The following is a 21,488-nucleotide window of genomic DNA, read 5'->3' as shown; positions in this document are numbered from 1 at the left end:
TAATGTAAGATTCCAATTAGTCCAACATTTCACAGTTAAATTGAACCATATATTAAATTATTTTAGGTAACAGTTTTTCTTACCCTGTATATTTTTACTCATTATAGGTTTTCTACAGAAAACCGCCACCAAAACTGCAAACTGATTTCGATTGTGATTCATAATTGTTATTTGCAAAATGTTTACTCAAGATTTTAAATCTAACACACTTTCATGGGGGGGAAAATCCGATCCTGTCCTAAAAATTGTTAAGGAAATAAAAATCCCTCCCCTCCCGTCCTGAACGGAATCGTAGATACAATCTTGTCCATCCCTAATTATTTACTAATGATTTGTTTTATATGAAGCAATTATTCAGCATTTGACTACAAACTGACCACAAGTAAATATTAATCATACCAAAACCACAATTTTGAAATAGAAATAACCATAAAATCAAAACAATTCTTAAGCAATATTTAATCACTCACCCATCATTTGTAGGTGGTCCATGACGTGGGAATTCTGAAAATATGAAATAAATATTGTAAATTTGATTAACAATTATTTAGGTTTTAAAAGTTCAAGACATAAAAAATCAAATTATTTACAAATGTTAACAAAAATTAAATTTTAAACTACAATTTCAAAGAAGAATTGTATGAACAGAAAAAAATATGTTTGCATCAGAAGAAGTGGGCATTAATAATTAAAAAGTAAACATTGTAATATCAATGGATTTAACTTTGTATCAATCATAATACATTTTAATTGTTTAAATCTTGTAATCACTCACAATACTGACAATTCAAACAACTCCATTAAACGTATTCTTATTCTTGGGGATTTTCCTCTGAAATTTTTGAAGAGTTTAAAATTGAAAAAAAATTATAAGAATTATGACCTTTTTACCATGGAGGTCTTCATACAAAACAATTTTTATAAAATTGAATATTATGACTATTCCGAATTTAATAATTTACAAAACATTTGTTAGCAGTGCAGTCAAATGTTGATGACTATATTAGTGAAAACTTTGACCACATTTATAACACTAGATTTAAGTATACTTTCCAATACCCGAGACACCGATGTAGAAAAGACTGAAGCTTGTAGAAAAAACTCCTAAATATATGGGGTAAAAGATTTTAATAAACTAACCACAACTCTAAAAACTATTAATTCATAATAAATCTTTTAAAAGCAGCCTTGCTGATTTTCAGACTAGTAAAAAATATTACAGTGTAGATTAATACAGTACCTTATCGAAACTATGAAAAAAATCTGACTTTTATTTTGTACAAAGTTCTTATTTGTCTTAGTCTTACTACCCATAGAAAATATTTTTTTTACTTTTACTGTTAAGAACATTTTTCCAACTTGTTTCAATGTATTTTAGTGCATAAGACATATTATTGTATATTTTAGGTTAGTTTTTAATCGTGACTATGTCATCTGTTTTTTAGCTATGCTATGATTCAAAAAAACGTTATGTGAACGCTATATGTTTATTTATTTATTTACATTCTTATTTCTTTCTTACCTTTTGACATTGGATCAGCCATCCCATCCATTCTCTGAAAAAATAGACCAATAATTTTAAGATAAGCACAATAAATTTAAAATACCCCCGCATAAGCAAGCCTACAGACTAAGCAAATTTCCATTTGCCTGATTTGATTTTCAATAAAATCTATTCAATTCTATTCGTTCTATCTGCGAGTATTCGATTTTTTGAATAGTTTGACGGTGGTCGAATAGTTCGGACCTTTTCGAATACTTCGCATCTGGTCACAAGTTGGAGCTTTGGAAAACATAAAACAAATCAAGTTGGCCAAAAAGGTGTTTCAAGTAATTAATAAAAATTACCATCGGGCTAAAATACGAATAGTAATCAGTTTCTATCGACTATCGAGTGACAACGTTTCATTTTCAACAATTGTGTAATCGTGTCATTATGAGCTGCAAAACACTACATTAGCATTCATTGTTCTTGGCGATGGCAATCGGGTTCAAGTTACGTTTTGTTCTGGGATCACGGTAGACCTCCATAAATCTAGCATACGACACTGATGTGACTATTTCAAGGGAAGTAAAACTGAAAAAGTGATGGCGAATAAGATACCGGAACAAATTATACTGAGTTCTATTATACATGGTACCAAAACACGCACCGTCACCTTTATAAACTTGAAATATGATATAAACAAATGTTGTCTGCTAGATAGATTTGCCGTGATCCCAGAGTAAAACGTAATTCACACTTGCTATGGAAGTCTGCTTCTATTCTTCTGCTTCTCTAGCAGACAACAATTTCTGTTCTTTCTTTTTTCTATTGCATTAGCGCAAGCTGTGTTACAAGACAAGAAGTTTTGAGGTTGGAGTTTAGAGACAGTTTGTTTAGCACGTCTGCGCTAAGTATTTCAGCTAAACTTAGTAAAAATTTGTGTATATTTTGACAACAGTTGCTTTTATACAGATAGATATTGCCTAAAAGTTGTAGGCCTAGGCTTCATTTAAGTTTGGTTGAATGAAACCAGACGGATTCAGATGAAGAAGCCGATTTAGGCCTAAATGTGCCTTCAACATCATCACAAGAATTTTAAAAATAAGTAAAAATCTAAACTTACACAGACAGCCAAAAAACAATCCGGAAGAGGGTACTGGCTGACTTCCACCGCTCATCATAGTTACCACCCAAAATTACTGTATTATATTTGTTTCAAACCAATGAATGTTTCTCTCTTTTTACAAGTCTTGTTTTCTTTGTTATTGTTGAAATTCATATATTATTGTTATTGTAAAACTCCTATATTTATTGTTATTGTTGAAACTCATATATTTATTGTTTGTCGTTCATTTATTTTTTCACTTACTATTCTTGTTTGTTGTTCTTGTTCATTGGTTATTATTTAAAGTTCTGCTTTGTGTACGTCTATTTTGATAGCCTACTGCTCAAATTGTATTTACTTACTGCATGTCTTTGTCAAAAATTATTTTTGTATGTATATGTTTAAGTTAGATTAAGTCATGTATACAACATATTGTAAATTTGTTCTTGACCGTTGGAAGGTAAAATAATAATAATAATAATAATTTGGAATTTTTTTGGCAAAAAGGGCTCTGTTGCAGAATGCAACACATGTAAAAAGTCCTTAAAAGTAGGTTAAAAGTTAAATAATTATACATTTCCTATGTAACTTAATGAACTCAGTTTAAGTTTAAGTTTAAGTTAGCCTACGGTACATTTAGGCTAAAAGGGGCTTAATTATTTCAATCGAAGATTTAAACTAGGTACTGTAAATGGTTAAATATAAGGCCTAGGTTCTTGTACCTTCAAACCTAGTTGTCCCGTAGCCTAAGACCAAGTCATGAGATTAGGCTATGTTAAGTTATGACAACAAGTTTTATTTTAGGCATACCTTTTTAAAGTTTATGTTCTAAAACATAAACTTAGGGCTGACAGTAAGTTGTAGGCCTAAATCCCTACTTAGTAAAAGAAAACAATGTGCGTTTTTATGTGGTTATAATGATTATCACTGCCCAATTGGTTGAATGTGTTTTACAAAATTTGTTATTGGTAGTGCTTTATAATTTTGACTAATAAAACTTGGTTCAGGTTTGTACCTTTACTTATTATAAATCTAAGTTCAGTTACCTATTGAATTAAACTAGGCCTAAATTAAATAAACAAAAGATACTAGGGATGGACGGATCCCGAAATTTCGGGAATTTTTCGGGAAAAAAATATTCCTGATTATCGGGACGGGATTACCTTTGATTCGGGAATTTTTCGGGACGGGATTTGGTCCGATCGTCGGCGATTTTGCCGCTTCGCGAGTGCCGATGACGCCGCTATTGCGAGCGATAGGTCTGCGAACGCAGGAGACGAAGTCATTTCGACGATTGCGCCGTGGCCGCGGAGTCATAACGACGATCATGCCGTGATGGCGAGTCATACCGACGATCGCGCCGTGACCGCAAGTCATACTGACGATCATGCCGTGACCGCGAGTCATACCGACGATCACGACGTGACCGTGGAGTCCTGCAGACGATCGCGCCGTGACCGTGACTATTGGACCGACGATCGCACCGTGACCGCGAGTCATACCGACGATCACGACGTGACCGTGGAGTTGCCGACGATCGTGCTGTGATCGCGAGTCATACCGACGATCATGCCGTGACCGCGAGTCATACCGACGATCACCCCGTGACCGCGAGTCATACCGACGATCACCCCGTGACCGCGGAGTCATACCGACAATCACGCCGTGACCGCGGAGTCATACCGACTATCGCGCCATGACCGTGAGTCATACCGACGATCATGGCGTGACCGCGAGTCATACCGACGATCACCCCGTTACTGCGAGTCATTCCGACGATCACCCTGTGACCGCGGTCATTTTGACGACCGCACCGTGACCACCGGTCATTTTGACGATCGCACCGTGACCGCCAGTCATTTCGACCGCGAGTCACAAGTTTCTATAGGTACCTGTAAATTGTTAACCATTTTTTGGTTTTTAATAAATCAGTGCCACAAACGGTAAAAATTGATTTTGTATGTCTTTTTTGGTAACTGCAATACTCAAGACATTCTTTTTATGCACAGAAAAATATCCCGTCCCGTCCCGAAAATCGGGAAGGAAATAAAAATCCCGTCCCGTCCCGAACTAAAAATTCAATCCCGTCCATCCCTAAAAGATACATTTACAACCTACACTTATTCTGAAAAAAATATACCAACAGTTTTAGTAATTAAGTTATTGAGAGTTGACTTGATATTGATTTAAAGTTTTCATTATTTGAGGGTTAGTATTCGGATAAAAAATGTTCACTATTCTAATACTATTCGAGGGAAAGTATTCAATTTGAAATTCTCTCTATTCGATTCGAAAAGAAAAAGTAGTAATCGCACACCCCTAGTAATTACAAATAATAAGTCTATCGCGATCACGGTAAATATAATGTATTTCCCACAGTAACAGAAACGTCATCCATCACTGTCTCCTGCAATAGCGGCAAAATCCTGAATATCTCCTGCCGTTTGAAGACATTATTGTTGTCTCCCGTGGTCACGGAAACGTCAATCTTCCGAAATCATGGCAAATTCCTGAATATCTCACGTGGTCGTGTGGTCATTATCATTGTCTTCTGCAGTCATGGAAATGTTATCATTGTCATCCGCCATCACGGCAAAATCATAGATAGCCTATCTCCTGTCACAGCGCAGACGTGTTTTGCAATCGTAAAAGCTGGGCTTGAGCTCAATTTTCCATCTTTGTGCTTGATCTCTCAAGCTTGTATGTAGGCTAGGCTCAACTACGTTCAAAAATTGAGCTGCTCACTAGCTTACCTCTATAAGTTTAATAAATGTATGGGGTATGCAATTTTGTTGGTGAATATTACAAAAATTACAACAGATTTATAAAGTAAACACCGCATATTTAATAAATGTATAGTGTTGAGGAGAGTATTAAGTGATTTAGATAATATGTGCTTTTAAGTCTAGGTATTTAACAGTTCAGGATAGCATGCTTAACTAAAGGTACTATCAATGACAGTAAAATATTTTAACAATTACTACATAAGCATTTTCTTCCTAACGCCAACGCCTTTCCTAATTTAGGTAAGAATGCTATCCTTACCTACTAATTTACTAACCGTTAGTTACATACACTTGATACTACTTGTATTACTCACCGGTGGGAACATCCCTGGGCCTTTGCCTGGTGGTCCTCTCCTATTGTCATGGTCTGGTGGAGGTCTGCCACCGTAGTCCATTGGAGGTCTTCCTCCGGGACCTGCAAAGTCATCACCAAATGGTGGACCAGGACCGAACCTATCATCTCTATTGCTTCCTCTACCTCCCAAGTTGTCAGGTCCTCTAAAGTCAGGATTTTCAGGTTCATCAAAGTCACCAAAGCTTCCTCGTCCTCGGTCAGTTCCGCCCCCTCTGCCATCACGAACGAACCTTGGTCCTCGCTCACCATCAGGACCAAACCTGTCATAGTTTGAGAACGGATCATCGTTTTCTCGATCACCAGGGTAATGCCCCGGGCCATCGTATCTCCCGGGTGGTCCATCTGGTTTTCTTCCAGGAGGACCGCCAAACTCACGACTGGGTGGGCCGTCAAACCTGTTATGAGGTCCATCAAATTTTCCAGGTGGGCCCCTAAACTTGCCTCTATCTCCTGCATTTTTGTCAAAGCGATCCATTCCCCTCGGACCCCCTCTGTCATCGATTTCAGGCCCCATGTTGTTGTATCCTCTGCCTGGAGGACCAGATCCAAATGGACCTCCTTTGAATCTATCAGGGGGACCCCCTTTGAAATTAGGAGGACCTCCGTATCTATCCTCCGAGTCATTGTACTTTTCTTCGTCGTTGTTCTCTGCAAACGGATCATTTTCATATTCATTTTCTTCACTGTAGTATTTTTCCCACTCTTTAAGCTTATCTTGAGTTTTTCTTTCTAGGTTTAAGTTTGGCGGGGCTTGATCTGGATCAAAACCGTCCATTAAACTTGGCAAGTTCTTTTGGTTATTAGGACCAAAATTTTTCCTTGGCTCATTTCTGTTTTCAGAAAAATTTGGTTTTGGCGGGAAGTTTCCTTGGTTCTGATTAAATGGTGGACGATTATTGAATTGGTTGCTCCCAGGACCAGGAGGGGGTCCCTGCATGTTTGGAGGTCCTTGCATGTTTGGAGGTCCTTGACCCATGAAGGGAGGACCACCCCTCGGTCCAAACCCTGGTGGTCCAAAGTTGTTCTGTCCTTGCATATTTGGGGGCATAAAGTTGTTCGGTCCACCTTGAAAGTTGGGGGGCCCTGATGGAAAATTGTTCGGCGGGCCTTGAAAATTCCCTTGATATCCTGGAGGGCCTGACTGGTAATTCCTTGTTCCTTGTTGGCTATTATCTTGACTGGGTGGAGGAAAGTTAAACGGGTTCTTGTCGTCAGAAGAGTGCATCAACGGCTCAGTCACAGGCACCTGGGGAGGTTTTTTGCCCCTCTCTTGGTTGTCTCGTGATTCAGCTGACCTTCCACCTCCTCCAGCAAGAAGATCTAGGCCGGGAATACCTTTAGGAGGAGCTCTTTGGAAACTTGGCGGAGGTTCATTCATTTTAAGGGGTGCATTCTGGTCTGGGACCTGTAATTAAAATTACTCAATGAACTAAACAGTAGAGAACTAATACGGTAATATTATTGCAATACATTATACAGATTCACATTGGTAGAACAGTTAAATATTTGAGTTATATTATATTTCAAAACATAGTGGTTATAAACCTGTTACTTTTTTTTTTTTTTTTTGTTTTGATGCCTGTTATAAAAACAAACTAGTCTTGTCTCTTTTTACTACCTGTTCTTACTGTAAATAAAAACTACTTCTTTAAGTCTATTACACAGCTCCTTAGTTTTTTTTATTCACTTTTAAACATAAACCAAACATAATTTTTTTTGTTTTATATTATCTACTGTCATATGTTTATCACATTCAAACACTTTACGGGAATTATTTGTTTGTGTCAAAATCGTATATTATTGTATATAGTTCATATATTTATTCTCTGTTAATTTTGTTGTTGCCATTTTGTTACCGGTAGATTTACAAATTCTATACCTTGTTATGTTTGAATATGCTGTATTGTAGCACTAAATTTAAGACTGTGATCAACATCTTGGGAACTAATTTATGTTTTAGAATAATTAAGGACAGACAATAAATTTTTAAGAAATCAAGACGAAGCACCTGTACGTGTGATTTTCACAAATTTGTATGTTATGTGCAAATAAATCATCATTATCATCATTATAATAAAAATCTTTTTCCAAGTATCAAGGTTCCAATCTCCACAAGCAGGTAGGCGGCTAAAGCCACAATTATTTACAAATGCTATGTATACAAATGGTTTGAAGAGCTTATTTCACTCACAGATAAGTCTGGTGGCATGACTGGTGGATGGTTGACCAGGTCAGGGTTCGCTCCCACCATCCCTCCCACAGGAGGCACTCCCATCATCCCTGGGAAGCCGTAGCCCTGGTAGCCTGGGCCTGGGAAGGGTGCTGGGAAGCCTGCAGGAGGCATGATAGAGGGTGGAGGGTAGCCCATGGTGGGGAACATCTGACTAGCCGCAGTTGCAGGAGTGGTGGTCACACTCGCGGCACTCTTGGAAGCTTCTGCTGCTGCGGTGTTAGTAGCTTCTGCCAACTGAGCAGCCTGAAATCAACAGCCGTGCACATTTAAATAGTGAAATTGCCATATGATATATCTATTGCATACTATACTAGTGTGAGGATTAACAAATTATCTGGATTTGGTATACACCCTGTCCCTTACAGATGCAATCGAAAGACAGTGTGTTTTAGCATTACATAAGCGGAATAGCTTTATTCCTTGTTTGCAGGCTTAAACTTCATACGCATACAGAATTTGCATCTTCCACGTAGGCCTACAAGCATTTTGTCAATTGTATATTATTACTCACATCTGTAAATGAACACTTTGAACACATATAAAAAATGTGCAAGGCCATCAGTCCATCAGTAAACCTTTCTACACTTTAGTTTCAGCATCATCAAATCGTATGGCACAAAAGAGAAACAAAAATCATTTAAAGTCATAGTACTATGAAAACTGAATGTCTCGTTCAGTCCTATCAGTAGCAAATAAGGATTGCACATCCTCGTGGCTTTATTTTAATACACCTGATAAGTAGCATAATGAGTGCCTTCATTTCAACTCTATCTGTATGATTCGTAAACTGGCAATCGAAGGCATTTTCTCTTTAGCAAGAAGCCATCTGTGTTATCTTCTGATTAATATGTTATACGATTTTGTCCAACAAATCATCCATCGGTTATAAGAATTCTCCAAGTATCAATGGGGGTTGATAGTTTTTTTGTTCTTTTGCGTTGCCTATGATTCCTCAAAATTGTGTCATAATGTTTGAAGCTTCCTCATAATGCAGGAGCTGCCTTAGCCTACTAAAATCTATTTTTTCCATAGTCAAATTGTCAAATCATCATCATCAACAAAGGTCTCATCAGCTTGTCCTCTGCCATTTTCTCTTCCTACACCTTGTCCTCTACTTCTCCCTTTCCCACTTCCTCGTTCATGATCATGTCCTCGACCATGTACAATATACAATGTACTTCATCTATATCATCATGTCCAATAAGGGGACGATGTAGCACTTTCCTCACTGGTTGTGTCATAGTCCGAGTGATATAATGGAGCGTCAGAACAAATGGACATCATCTTAAAAAAAAATATAACTTTGTTCATCGTTCATTTTTTTGCACTAATGAAACAATCATATCAGTCCTCTAAACTCCAAAAACTATTTTCCCACTATTAAATAATCACAGTATGTAGCGGAGTATAGATAGGTCACAAATAAACAACGAAAAATTACATTAGTAGTATGGCTGCAAAGTATGGCTCTTAGGACCCAAATACACAATAACAACATACAACAGTCAAGGTCAATTCTCAACTGACACTGGGTGCAAGTAAGGCGGAAGAGTACCTAAAATGCTACTGACCTGCACTCTCAAGGATATTAAAATAACTCAATCACAACTAGACCATACCAGTTAATGGCTAACCTAGGTTCTTGTGTCTATGTTACATAATTGATTGTGCAGGATGTCTACAGGTAGTTGTATCTTACCCTCTCCTCTGCTAGTTTTTGCTCCCTCTTCCTCTTCATCTGCTCCCTTCGCTGTACAAGCTGCTCCCTCCAACTCTCCCACTTAGCTTCGTACTCTTTGTACTGCTCCTGTCAAACATACAGTAACAGATTACAACTCAAATCCTTTAACACTTGTGGCTTGATGACAACTGTTGTATGTTGTAATATGTTCAAAATTTTTAAAAACCTCCCAAAATATTTATATTAGAATGGTAAATAGTGGCAAAGAAAAGGTAAAAGCCGATCCTTAGTTAAAAGATCCACTACCATTGTACAACAATCACCCTTCTCTTGCATTGTTACCTCTTTGTGTACCAATAGACTTGAGATTGCTCAAGTATCTTCAACTAAATCATCTTTACTGGCCTGCCTAGAGCTAGCTTTTTGTAGTTGTTAAATAATAATTATCACTATTGCCTCTTAACACTACCTAATACTAACCTTATCAGGGTGATTTATATTTTGTTCTTTCCACTTCATAAACTGCGCTTCCCAGTTTTTGAACTGTTCGTCAAAAGCTTTTTCTTGCTCAGCCATTTCTTCCAAAGTCTCCTAAAGAAGAATATTAATCAAATGTAATATTTAGTTTAAGACTGATCCTTACATTTTTTATTTATCAAACTAAAAAAGGTATATTAGAAATTGAAAACTATATATCAGTATAAAGCGCTTACATACCTATAAAATATTATGATACATAAAAATTTTGTGAGTTGGAACTAAAAAAATAATTTGATTTGTATTTTGTATCTGTTAGCCCCAGGCTGGACTAACTTGCTCAGGTAAGCTAGCTAAACTCTGTCTCCTTTTCATTATTCTAGTTTGAGTTTCTATAATTCAGATCTGATTACCTCGTGAAATCTAAGATACATGTTTATTTAAACAATACATTATACTTTTCAAAAAATAAGTAGACATAATTTAAATGTCACAGTAGAGAAAGGATTTACCTTTGTATCTTTTTTGGCTTTTTTGTTGGCTTGTTGAGGACTGGCTGTGTCAGTATCAGGTTTGCCTCCTTCATATCCTCTCTTATTACTTTTGTCCTAAACATTACAACAAACATTTAATAATAGCAAATAATATTTTTGTATGCCTTTTACAACTTAAGTTCTAACAGAATGTTTTATTTTAAGGACTTTTAGCAAATAATCTTGTAGCATTATTCTCAATGGTCTTGTATTCTAGGGTAATCTTGTGTCAGTTTATTGCAGTACCGTATAACAAAACTGTAGATCAAGTGGCCACAGTGTAGAAAGTGATTAGAATATAATGTAGATTAAAGCCATAGTATAAAACCACTGATGCAGCAACATGTGGATGAGGTTTAAAATAGGAAAACCGTAATGATGTTCGGCTATTAAGGAGTAAAACCAAATAATTTACCACCAGAAAATGTAAACCAAATGTAAACCAGATAATGTAAACCAGAATGTAATACTTGACCAATCCTTTAACTTAACTTAGGTTAGGTTAGGTTAGGTTGGTTAGGTTAGTTTATGTTAGGTTAGGTGAGTTAAAGGAATTGTCAAGTTTTACAATAGGTACAGAGTTTCTAATACAATTCAGTTACTGACGACCACACATTTACGTATTCAAATGGTTTGTTAAGATGTTCTCAAACTATTAATTTCGGCTTTAGGGAGTTTTTAGACAAACAATTTTATCATAGATTCTTACCTTGTTTTTATCAATTAATTTTATATCAAGGCTTTAACTTTTAATTTTCTTATTATAAACTAAAACAAGAGTACAAATATATGAAAGGAAAGAATATACTGTGGATTTTAAAATAAAATGCACTTATATTTACTGAGCTTTCATCAGATTTTAATAACTTCTTTTAGTTTTAGTTGCAAGAAAAATGAGTAAAAATTACACTTTTGAATGGTAAATTTAAAAATTACCTGTGATGAAGAATCTCCAGCCGCTCTGTAAAAACAAAAATAATTATCAACATTTATTTGTTTTAATAAACAAATTTATCAAATAACTAAAATGAGATAATCTCTGTACAGTTATGAATTTGTTTAGGCCTATAGTTATTAATAGGCCTAAACACTAAAAGTTTTTTTTTTTTTTATATATATCTAGTAATGTAATACAGAATGATAATTCTTTAAATAAAAGAGTAAATTTGATATTCATCTAAATAGTAGGCCTATGCTTTACAATGAGAGTAAGATGTTACATGTTTATAATACCCCCGCCGCAGCAAACCTGCAGACTAAGCGAATTTCCATTAACCTGATTGGATTTACACTAAAATTCCTCCCTAAAAATAGCACATTTATTTCCTATTTAAATAGAATTAGTTTAACGAGTACTTAGGTTTGCTGCAACAGGGAGGGTAAAAAAGATTTTTTTTATAAAATGATAATAGTTTAGTAAGAAATAAAAGTATTTTCCAAAATCGATCAAAATATGTTCATAAACAAGCAAACTACAACAGTTGACGTATTCTCCATAAGAATAACATGGGAATTTTAAAATTACAATTTTTTTGAATTTTCTCCGTAACAATTAGGCGCATAATAACGCTTCAATATACTAAATTATTTGTTTTTTTAAGCTCTACAAAATGGTTTGAAAAGAAATTGTGAAATTTTGTGTTTTTAGGGTCAAAAATGGGAAAAACCTATTTTTACCCCATAAAACCCCCCATAAACACCCGTTCCCATAGTCCGATCACGCTGGTTCGCGAACTCATTCAAGTTTATCCCGCCTTACACCTTCAAACCAAATTTTATCAAAATCGGACAAAAATTACTCAAGTTATCGTGCGGATGGACACATATATATATATATATATATATATATATATCTCTATATATAGATATATAAAAATTTGAACGAATGGTGTTTTTGGCCTCTGGGGACATCAAAATGAAAAAGTAAATCGGTCCCGGGCTTAGGTCTTACCATGAGACCTACGGTAATAGCTACTTCCCTATAGGGAAATTCGCTAAAATGGAACATGAGAACTAAACAATGTCATGTTGTACTACTGTACTTTCATGAATTATATAAATTTCAGATTTCAGTTCATAAAACTCAATTATGTAGGCTAACTGAATAATCTTGGAAACAAATTAGCCTATGTGTGTACGAAGTTGATATTGTAAAAGCATCACTTACCCCTTATCTGTGCCTGGGAGGGGAGGGGCTCCAGTTGCAGTCAAGGGTGCCACTCCGGCAGCTGTAGGAATACCTCCCATCGCCATCATGGACTGGTACTGCCAACAAAATAAATGCCATTAGAAGGAGGTAATATATATTTTCACAATAAATGGCATTTCAGATATATTTAATTTTTAATATTTTCAGACCATGTTTGTCTTTAATCAATACTTGTTTTTCAATCAATACCTCTTTCTCCCTCTCTCTAATTTAACTGTTCTGTTTCCATTTAACTCTCTCAGATCTCCGTATATTTACAGTTAGTAAGAATTGTATCTTTAAACAAAATACAAGTACAGGTTAGCTGCAAGCAAATTTTCTTGAAGTTTTTTTGCCAATGTTTTATATTGTAAGGCTTTTATAGCGTTCCAGAATAATAACTTTAAAATAATGCAATTGATATTGGAAGGTTTTAAAATCATGGGATCAGTCCACTAATGTCATTGATCAGTTCAAATCAAAGGTTTTAGACCACTAAAAAACTGCATTGGGTTTAAAGTATTTAAGGATTTGACAATGGAAGAAGTTGCAATTTTGATTAAACAATTTTATTGGAAACATTTAAGAATCCATTAAATTTACGGGTTACCCTTCTTTCTAGCAATTCTTTTAGCACAATTCAGAAGATTCGTTTGACTTTGTTGACAACATCATTGCTTGATTTTTACAAGCCTAAACAATCTCTAAGCTTAAAAGGAACACTTGACAAAATGTAAGTATATATAGTGATAATTTCTGGTTGTAGTTTTACTATTGAAACTCCAGTATAAAATGTTACCTAGGGTTGTCTACAGAATGTAAACTAGTTATAAAATCAGCTGCAACCCACCTTAAACTTTTTAACCATCTCAGGAGTCCACTGGTGTGGATGCACAACACAAAACACACAACTCAAAACACCACAAAACACATGCAACTCAACATCACTCACACAGACAATCAACACAATACAGTAACAAAAGATCTGATCAGTCGAGGTAATTCTAGCTTATTGAAAATATACCCAGATAACTTGAAAATGAGGTTCCAATTTTTCCATAATATATCATTTTAACGTTTCTGATATTAAGTTATGTATTTGTCTTCCTTTCAGGAGGTGGTAAACTTGAAAAAATGTGTTATTTTGAGTAAGTTACTTTAATTTGTAAACTAATTTAAGGGTAAAAAATTGTTCAGGAAATATAATAATTGAGAAAGTCAGAACACAACCGACGCTCTGGTGCATAACAAGGTACACAAACTGAAGACTCTCAGTTAATAACATTTAGTACAAATGTAGTCCTACTGAAAAGGACATATAAAAACCGGGAATGGAAAATACTGAAATATAAAGGTCTCAGGAACTTGTACTGAATACCATAGTATTATGATTGTGATAAGTAGACCTAAAGGAATGTGATGTCACGGTCATGTGTGTAAGAAGAAAGGAAGATGCAAGAGAATGGATGTAATAGTTAGGCCTATGATTGGAAATCCTCAAGATTAGGTGATCTGATAACATTAGGTGATGATTTCAGTAATGATATTCCTTATAGTGGCATTATTTTAACCACAATGAGAAAGCATCAATTTAAAATCAGCCTAATGATAAATAAACAATAGCCTAGTGGTGATTAAGTACACAAAAATTCTTGTCAACGGTTATTTTAATTTTAATGGGCTAAATTCTAGGCAATTATTGTGGGGATTTCTCAGGTGTTAATGTCTTTGAAGCATTTTACACTTGATCCTTGATTGCTTATAACTCCCAAAGGACATAACACCAATAAATCGACTACCACAGTGTAGTTAAACTCACCTTGTCACCATACTGTGCTTGCCATTGGGCATACTGCTGCTGCCATTGCTCCCACTGCTGCCATTGCTGTTGCTGCGCTGCAGTGGTCGCTGTCATTGGCCATTGTGCTGGTGGGTAAGATCCTCCTGGCACTGCCTACAAAAAAATACAGTTTGAGAGAAATTAAAATTTTTTCTAACATAGCCTTCGAGCAAACTAATCCAGCAATGTAAAGAGAGTTAGAAAGTTATTAAATGGCTTTTAATAGAGCTGTTGGGTAAGGCTAAACTCTAACTCTGTAGTGTGAACAAAATGGTAAATAAATCCCTTTTGAACATCAAACAATGGCACCTACATTGTTTGATAAACGTACAACTGTGTTTGATTTTCGTCAACAACAAAAAATGGGTTTGTCATTTAAAACTATCTTGGGGCTATAGAAATAAATTAGTTGAGTAGGTTAGTAGGCCTAATCATAATTTTTGTTTCTTAGCAGCTGTTTTATGAACCATTGGTTAAAAAAACAACGGTAATGGTACGAGTCAACAACGGCAACGGTGAGCTCCTGATCATGGAAAATCTGGCAATATCCCACAATTGCTGTGACATCCGTGTCTACGGCAATATCACTGATCATTCCCTGCAATTGTTAGCCTTTAACTTTCTCGACCCAACAAAGCAAAATGAGAACAAACGACGATTAATGGCATATTTTATGGAGATTATTTAAGATATGAAATTTAAAAGTCCCAAAAAATTCACATATAGGCTGAATCAACAATTTTTGTTTCAAAATCTATGTACGATTCTTAGTTTATTCGGTATCCATGTTCACTAGCCACCCTGCTTACAACTAGGCCTTAAGATATAATTTGGTGTGGACAAAACTTTCAATTGGTTCACATCGAGAGAATAAGAGGATAGAATCAGAGACCTACAAACTATAAATCCTTGACTCAGCAAGAAACAAGAATCTTAAGTTAAGTCCTGGACTTATGGATCCTTGACTCGGCAAGTCAAATTTTAAAATCCAGAGTCTAACCAGCCAAATAAGTTCCAGAGTCTAAAGTTCTGGACTTCGCTAACGACTCAGCAAGCCATTTTTTAGACTTCAGAATCTAAAGCCGGTTTAAATCTAGAACTTAGCTAATCCCGAGCTCAGCTACCGGCCCTAAGACTATTTAACTATTTTATTGACTAAATTAACTTAAACAATTATAGACAGCTTAAAGAGCTGTTTCTAAATTGTTTTGTACAGGAAAGACTTTATTTATTTATTTATTTATTACACACGGCGATACACCAATACAAAAGTAATACAAATGTAAATACAGTATGATGGGTTGAAAACAATGTCCAGTTTCACAGTTTGATTTAACACAGAATGAATTGAAAACAACTACATCCAACAAACAATTAAATTTTCAAATTAATTCAAAAAAGGCAAGGTCGTAACATTTCATTTTTAGTAAGCAATAACAAGTGAAGAATAAGACTCCGAAAAAAGAATAACAATAACTTAAACTTTTACAAAAAAGATAACAATAATAGACTTCAACAAATAGTAACAATAACAAGACGACAACAAAACCTATAATGACATAATTCTATAAGATCAGCAACAATTTCTTTCAACAAGAATATAACTATACAAAAATGACAATAACAACGATATGATAACAGTACTAACAATATAATAACAATAACAATGGCCATGAATTAACGACAGATTAGATTTACAGCTTTCTTCTTAAAGGATTCAATGGTGCAACCAAAAAAGTCCAAGTCAGCGCAAACCTCATTCCCAACTCTCATAATCCTTGGTATTGTGCTCTGGTAGGTATAGTTCGTTGGTATGAAGTGCTTGCAGAACAGCTGTTGTCGGCGAGCATGATGGGGAACGTTGAAGTCCAATTGATGGAGGATCTCAGGACAGTCGATCTGGCTGTTAACTATCTTGAAAAGGAACAGCAGGTCAAGTAGCATTCTTCGGGCAGATAATGATGGAAGGTTCAGACGGTGTGCCATTTCATTCAAGTCAACATCCCAATAACGTTGTCCCTGTTTAGCTCCAACTAGCCGCAAGAATCTTTTCTGTACTGCCTCGAGCTGAGAACAGTGACCAATCTGATGAGGGGTCCAAACTACAGCAGCAAACTCCAAGACCGGCCTTACCAACGTGACGTAGAGTGTGCGTAATGATGAAATTGGAAAGTCCTGTCGACATGTCCGGTTGATAAGGCCCAATACACGGCTCGCACTGCTACAGACGTTCAAGATGTGGTCACTAGGGTTTAGATCTGGTGTCATGAGCACCCCAAGATCACTAACTCGATCAGCTCTCCTGATAATTAATCCTTGTAGACAGTAATTAAATTGAAGGGTCTGTCTAGCTTTAGAGAATGACATAACTAGACACTTGGCCGGGTTCAAGTCCATTCCATTACGAAGACACCATTCAATCACTCCATCCATGTCATTCTGCAGCTCAACTTGTTGTTCCACCGATCCAACTTCTCTATACAGCTTGACATCATCGGCAAACAGAAGAAAATGCCCTTTGATGAACTCAGCTATATCATTTATAAAGAGACTAAACAAAAATGGTCCAAGATGAGAGCCTTGGGGAACACCTGAAGTTGCATGTATAGGTCCTGAGAGGGCTAGAGCATATTTAACTTGGAGAGTGCGATGTGTCAAGTAGCTCCTGAACCATTCCAAAACCGATCCATTGATTCCAAAAGCCTTCAACTTGTTCAGCAGGTGGGGGTGGCTAATTATATCAAATGCCTTGATGAAATCCAGGTAGATACAATCCAGTTGATTTCCATTGGAAAATGCGGATAGGATACGGCCAGTGAATACGGTTAGGTTCGTAGTTGTCGATCTTCCTGACCTGAAGCCATGCTGTTCAGTGATTATGGTGTTCTTAAATGCAAAGGACATTCTATCGAGGACCAAGCTCTCAAAGACCTTTGCTAGAGCTGGCTGAATAACGATCGGCCTGTAGTTTCTGGCGTCAGACAAATCACCTTTCTTATGAATCGGTACAATGAACCCCTCTTTCATATTTCGAGGAAATATTCCCGCTCGCAACAATTTGTTGAAATAAAGAGTTATTATCGGAGCTAAGGGTTCAGCACAAAATTTGAGCAGACTGGCTGGTATCCCATCTGGTCCGGCCCCCTTTTTTGGATCAAGATCCTTCAGTTTTTTCTCGATTTCAGATGCTGAAACAGTTATGCTTGCCAAGTTGATGTCCATATTGTATGAATAGTCCGGGGCTTCATTCACTGGTGGTCTGTATATCGAAGAAAAAAACTCAGCAAACATTTCACACATATCAAGTGGATTAGTTGCGACTCTGTCTTCTAGATGAAGAATTTCCTGTGTTGAAGGTGATTTTCGTAGATTGCGAATATAGCTCCAAAAGACGTTGGGATCGCTGTCTAGACTCTCGCCGATTCTATTGATGTAGTTGGAGTGACACACTCTTGCTAGCCTTTTGCACTGGCTCCGAATTTCTCTGAATCTATCCAGATCAGCAAGATTATGAAACTTCTTGAATCTCGCATGTACTTGTTTCTTTTTGGATACAAGACATCTTAACTCCCTAGTAAACCATGGAGGGAAGGATGTCCGTTGCACCGGTCTTAAAGGACAATTCAGGAAAATAGTTTCTTTTAAATTGTTGCTAAATTCAATAAACAATTCTTCAATACAGTCAACAGAAACTGTAGATGGGTAAGACTGTTTTTGAACCCACTTATACACTTCTTGGAGGTTGCACTTACGATAATCAGGCTCGAAAGTTGGAGGTTGTACATTAATATCTTGGTGGGCACAAATTTCCATTGTCAAAGCAGGATGGTTATCATCAGGAACAATTAAAGGATCGTCAGAAGCACACACATTCAATGCAGGATTTGACGAAAACACAAGGTCAAGCAAAACACCCCTTGCATTTTTGATTTCGTTGATTTGTTCAAGCTGCAAGTAGTCCCTCAGGTCCAGCAAATGTCGACTACCCAGGGGCGCACCGAATTTGGAGGCATTGTTCCAATCAGCAGCAGGCAGCAACTTCTTAGTTAAGTCACTAACAAAACTAAAAGATCACGCCCCACTCATACTACACTCTTCTCCATTCATACTTTGCTTAAAATACCAACATTTGTATGGTTGCCTCACCATTTCAGATTAAAGTATTTGCCGTGTTTAAAGATGACATCTATCAATTTAGATTTACTTGTAGATTATGAGCAATTTATGCTCATCGAAAAAGTAATAAGAGGAGGTATTTCCCAAGTAGTAACTTGTTTCAGTAAGGTAAAGAACAATTACATTAATAATGTATTCCCAGGCGTTAATGACTAGTGATGATTTTGAATCTTATTACTAATGATGTGTCGGTTCCATTTTATAACTGTTGGGTTCTTGGCCAAAAACGGTTAAACTCGGTTCCTGGTTCCTAGAACTAGGGGTGCTGCATTGTCATAATAAACAGCCATTTGCATGTATGAAGGCAATTTTACAACAAACTGTCTAATAGTTCCGCATACTTTAATATAAATAACTTATATGGCTACTAGTACACAATGTCTCAGAGTGCCTTTCCCAATTATCAGCCCCTTCCCCTATGAATCAAATAATATTTTAATCACCATATAATTGAATCTTGATTTGATGCATCAAGTAGAATCAAATTGGAATTTCTATAGTTTTTTGATCCTTTGCACACCCCTTTTATAATTATTAATGGAATCATTTATGCTGTAGTTTGTAAACAATTCTGCAAGACTATCAACTACATGATTTTAAAGCTCTAAACAAAAAATAAAAACAGTTACCCCAGGCATAGCTCCGGCAGCTCCATAGTAGGGATAACCCATTGGTGTCTGACCCATGGGGAACCCTGGCAAAGTTGCAGCTGGTGTAGATGCACCAGCAGCTGGAGGAACAGGCGGCACTGGTGGAGTGGGAAATGTTGATGCTGGATAGGTGGCAGCATTGGTGGCCGCAGCAGCAGCCCCCCACTGACCCCAGTTGTTCATAGTGATTTATAAACTCTGCACAAAAGAAGTAAAAAACTGAAGTTTAATTCTAGAATGATATCTTTGACAAGGATCTGTGAAGTAGGTAGGCGACAGATTTGCTAAAAATCTTCATCCACCCTTTAAGGAAGGTATAAGTTAAGAGTCACTAGATAAAATCAAGGTAAATGATTCACCTCCTGTTTATTTATCCTCCATAAAAATAATATAATATAGGCCTATAGGGATTAAAAATGTAGTTATTTTTTACCCAACCGTTAAGCATCCAACAACGCTTAAGGCTACAAGAAGTTATAGGGTATCCTAAATTATTTGTTTTTTGTGTAAAAAATAATCCTGAAAGAAATTACAAAACTTTATTTTTTTGCGGATCCAAAAAATGGAAAAAAACAATCTTACACCCATATAATTATATCTTTATAATTATATCTTTAACCCATATACCTCGTTCCCTTAATCCGATCAGGCTGGTTCATTCAAATTTTAATGTAGGCCTAAGTTAGGTAGGTATAGTTAGAGGTTTTTAAAAAATTTCATCAAAATAAGATGAATTTTACTCATTTATCTTGTTTGGAGGCACCTACTTAATAGTACCGGTAGGCCTAAATACATACCCCTAACATAGGCGTACAGGCCTAATTGCAAAAGTAGGCTATGCAATCCTGGCCTAATTTAGATTGAACATTAAGCCTAGGCCTATTTAAAAATATAAATTAACTTACCGTACCTACTAAGTATAGTACTCTTGACACCCTCATCGCAATAATTACCAAAGTAAACATTAGAGTAGGCTTAACCCTAGCAGTGGCCAATGTTAGAAGTGGGGAATGGCCAACCCGTTTTGGCGATTTTGCTGACCTTATTTTGAAAATTCGTAAAAATTCAACCGTAGGCTACAAGTAAACCTAGCCAACCGAACCTTAGGTATATTCATTTTGTTGGGAAAGAACAGGAGAAACAGTAATAGCATATAATAATGATTTAGACAGTGTATTTTTTCGGTAAAGTGAAAAAAAAAAAATAGAATTTTTTCTTTTGAAATTTTAAAAGCAGTCTCGGTAAAATTTTTTTCTACAGATTTTTTATGGAAAATTCATTATAGGCTATACATTTTGTAGACAATCTAATTCCCTACCTACATAGAAATATGTTAGGAAAATTTTTTTTTAAGTTTTTGGAGTGAAATATTAATAACAAACGGAGAACCAAAAAAAATTGAAAACCGTACAGTATTAGTTTGTGTTATAAAAAGTTATAATATATGTGTTAATAAAGTTAATAAAGTAAGGAATCCAAAAATGTCACAAAGTTTATGGTAAAATAATTTTTTATTTAGGGTACCGGTATGTATATAAATAATGTTTTGGTATTTTAGCGATTTTGTGAAAAAAAAAATCATGGTAGGCCTATTTAGTAGCCTATAAAACTTTTGTAGCCTACCAAATTTTTTTACTTCAAACCAACATAAATCATCTTGTAGTGTATTCAATTAAATTCCTAGCCTACATAAAAATGTATAACACGTTTGGTAACAATTTTTGTTTTTACATGTTAAGTTAGGGGCATAATAATACAGTAGACCCCCTCTTAACCGACCCTAATGGGACCGGACCTAGGTCGGATAAAACGGGCAATCCCTAAAATCATAACATAATGAAGTGCTATTCATTTGGAATTATATAATTATTATTTTGAAGTCATACTTGCATTCTTTATAAAATAAACTACTCTTATCTCCTTTTTCATATTGATAGAAAAGTCACAAATAAACACAAAACACAGTTAAGTCAAATAG

General features: G+C 35.9%; 1 protein-coding gene across 6 annotated transcripts in view; it reads right to left on the bottom strand.

The window, feature by feature from the left end:
• LOC128988184 (YLP motif-containing protein 1-like) overlaps window positions 1-21,488 on the bottom strand; it is a 65,309-nt gene that overhangs the window by 41,154 nt on the left and 2,667 nt on the right. For 4 of the 6 annotated variants that reach the window (XM_054409426.1, XM_054409429.1, XM_054409427.1 and 1 more), the window contains exons 2-13: window positions 19,490-19,708; window positions 14,664-14,798; window positions 13,695-13,724; window positions 12,824-12,921; window positions 11,593-11,617; window positions 10,636-10,731; window positions 10,127-10,237; window positions 9,665-9,772; window positions 7,924-8,208; window positions 5,692-7,137; window positions 1,523-1,556; window positions 471-504 (exon numbers count right to left, since the gene is read on the bottom strand). In XM_054409426.1, coding sequence (XP_054265401.1) covers window positions 471-504; window positions 1,523-1,556; window positions 5,692-7,137; window positions 7,924-8,208; window positions 9,665-9,772; window positions 10,127-10,237; window positions 10,636-10,731; window positions 11,593-11,617; window positions 12,824-12,921; window positions 13,695-13,724; window positions 14,664-14,798; window positions 19,490-19,693 — 2,606 coding nt within the window. In that variant the 5' untranslated portion in view covers window positions 19,694-19,708. The remainder of the gene's footprint in view (window positions 1-470; window positions 505-1,522; window positions 1,557-5,691; window positions 7,138-7,923; window positions 8,209-9,664; window positions 9,773-10,126; window positions 10,238-10,635; window positions 10,732-11,592; window positions 11,618-12,823; window positions 12,922-13,694; window positions 13,725-14,663; window positions 14,799-19,489; window positions 19,709-21,488) is intronic. The other 2 variants (XM_054409430.1, XM_054409428.1) reach the window with 2 other exon arrangements.

Source organism: Macrosteles quadrilineatus, unplaced genomic scaffold, assembly GCF_028750875.1.
Source record: "Macrosteles quadrilineatus isolate MER2022 unplaced genomic scaffold, UCM_ALF_1.0 Scaffold_2__2_contigs__length_208266976, whole genome shotgun sequence".
In the NCBI taxonomy this organism is placed as follows: Eukaryota; Metazoa; Arthropoda; class Insecta; order Hemiptera; family Cicadellidae; genus Macrosteles; species Macrosteles quadrilineatus.
The sequence above is the reverse complement of the archived record's forward strand: the minus strand, read 5'-3'. Positions and strand labels throughout refer to the sequence as shown.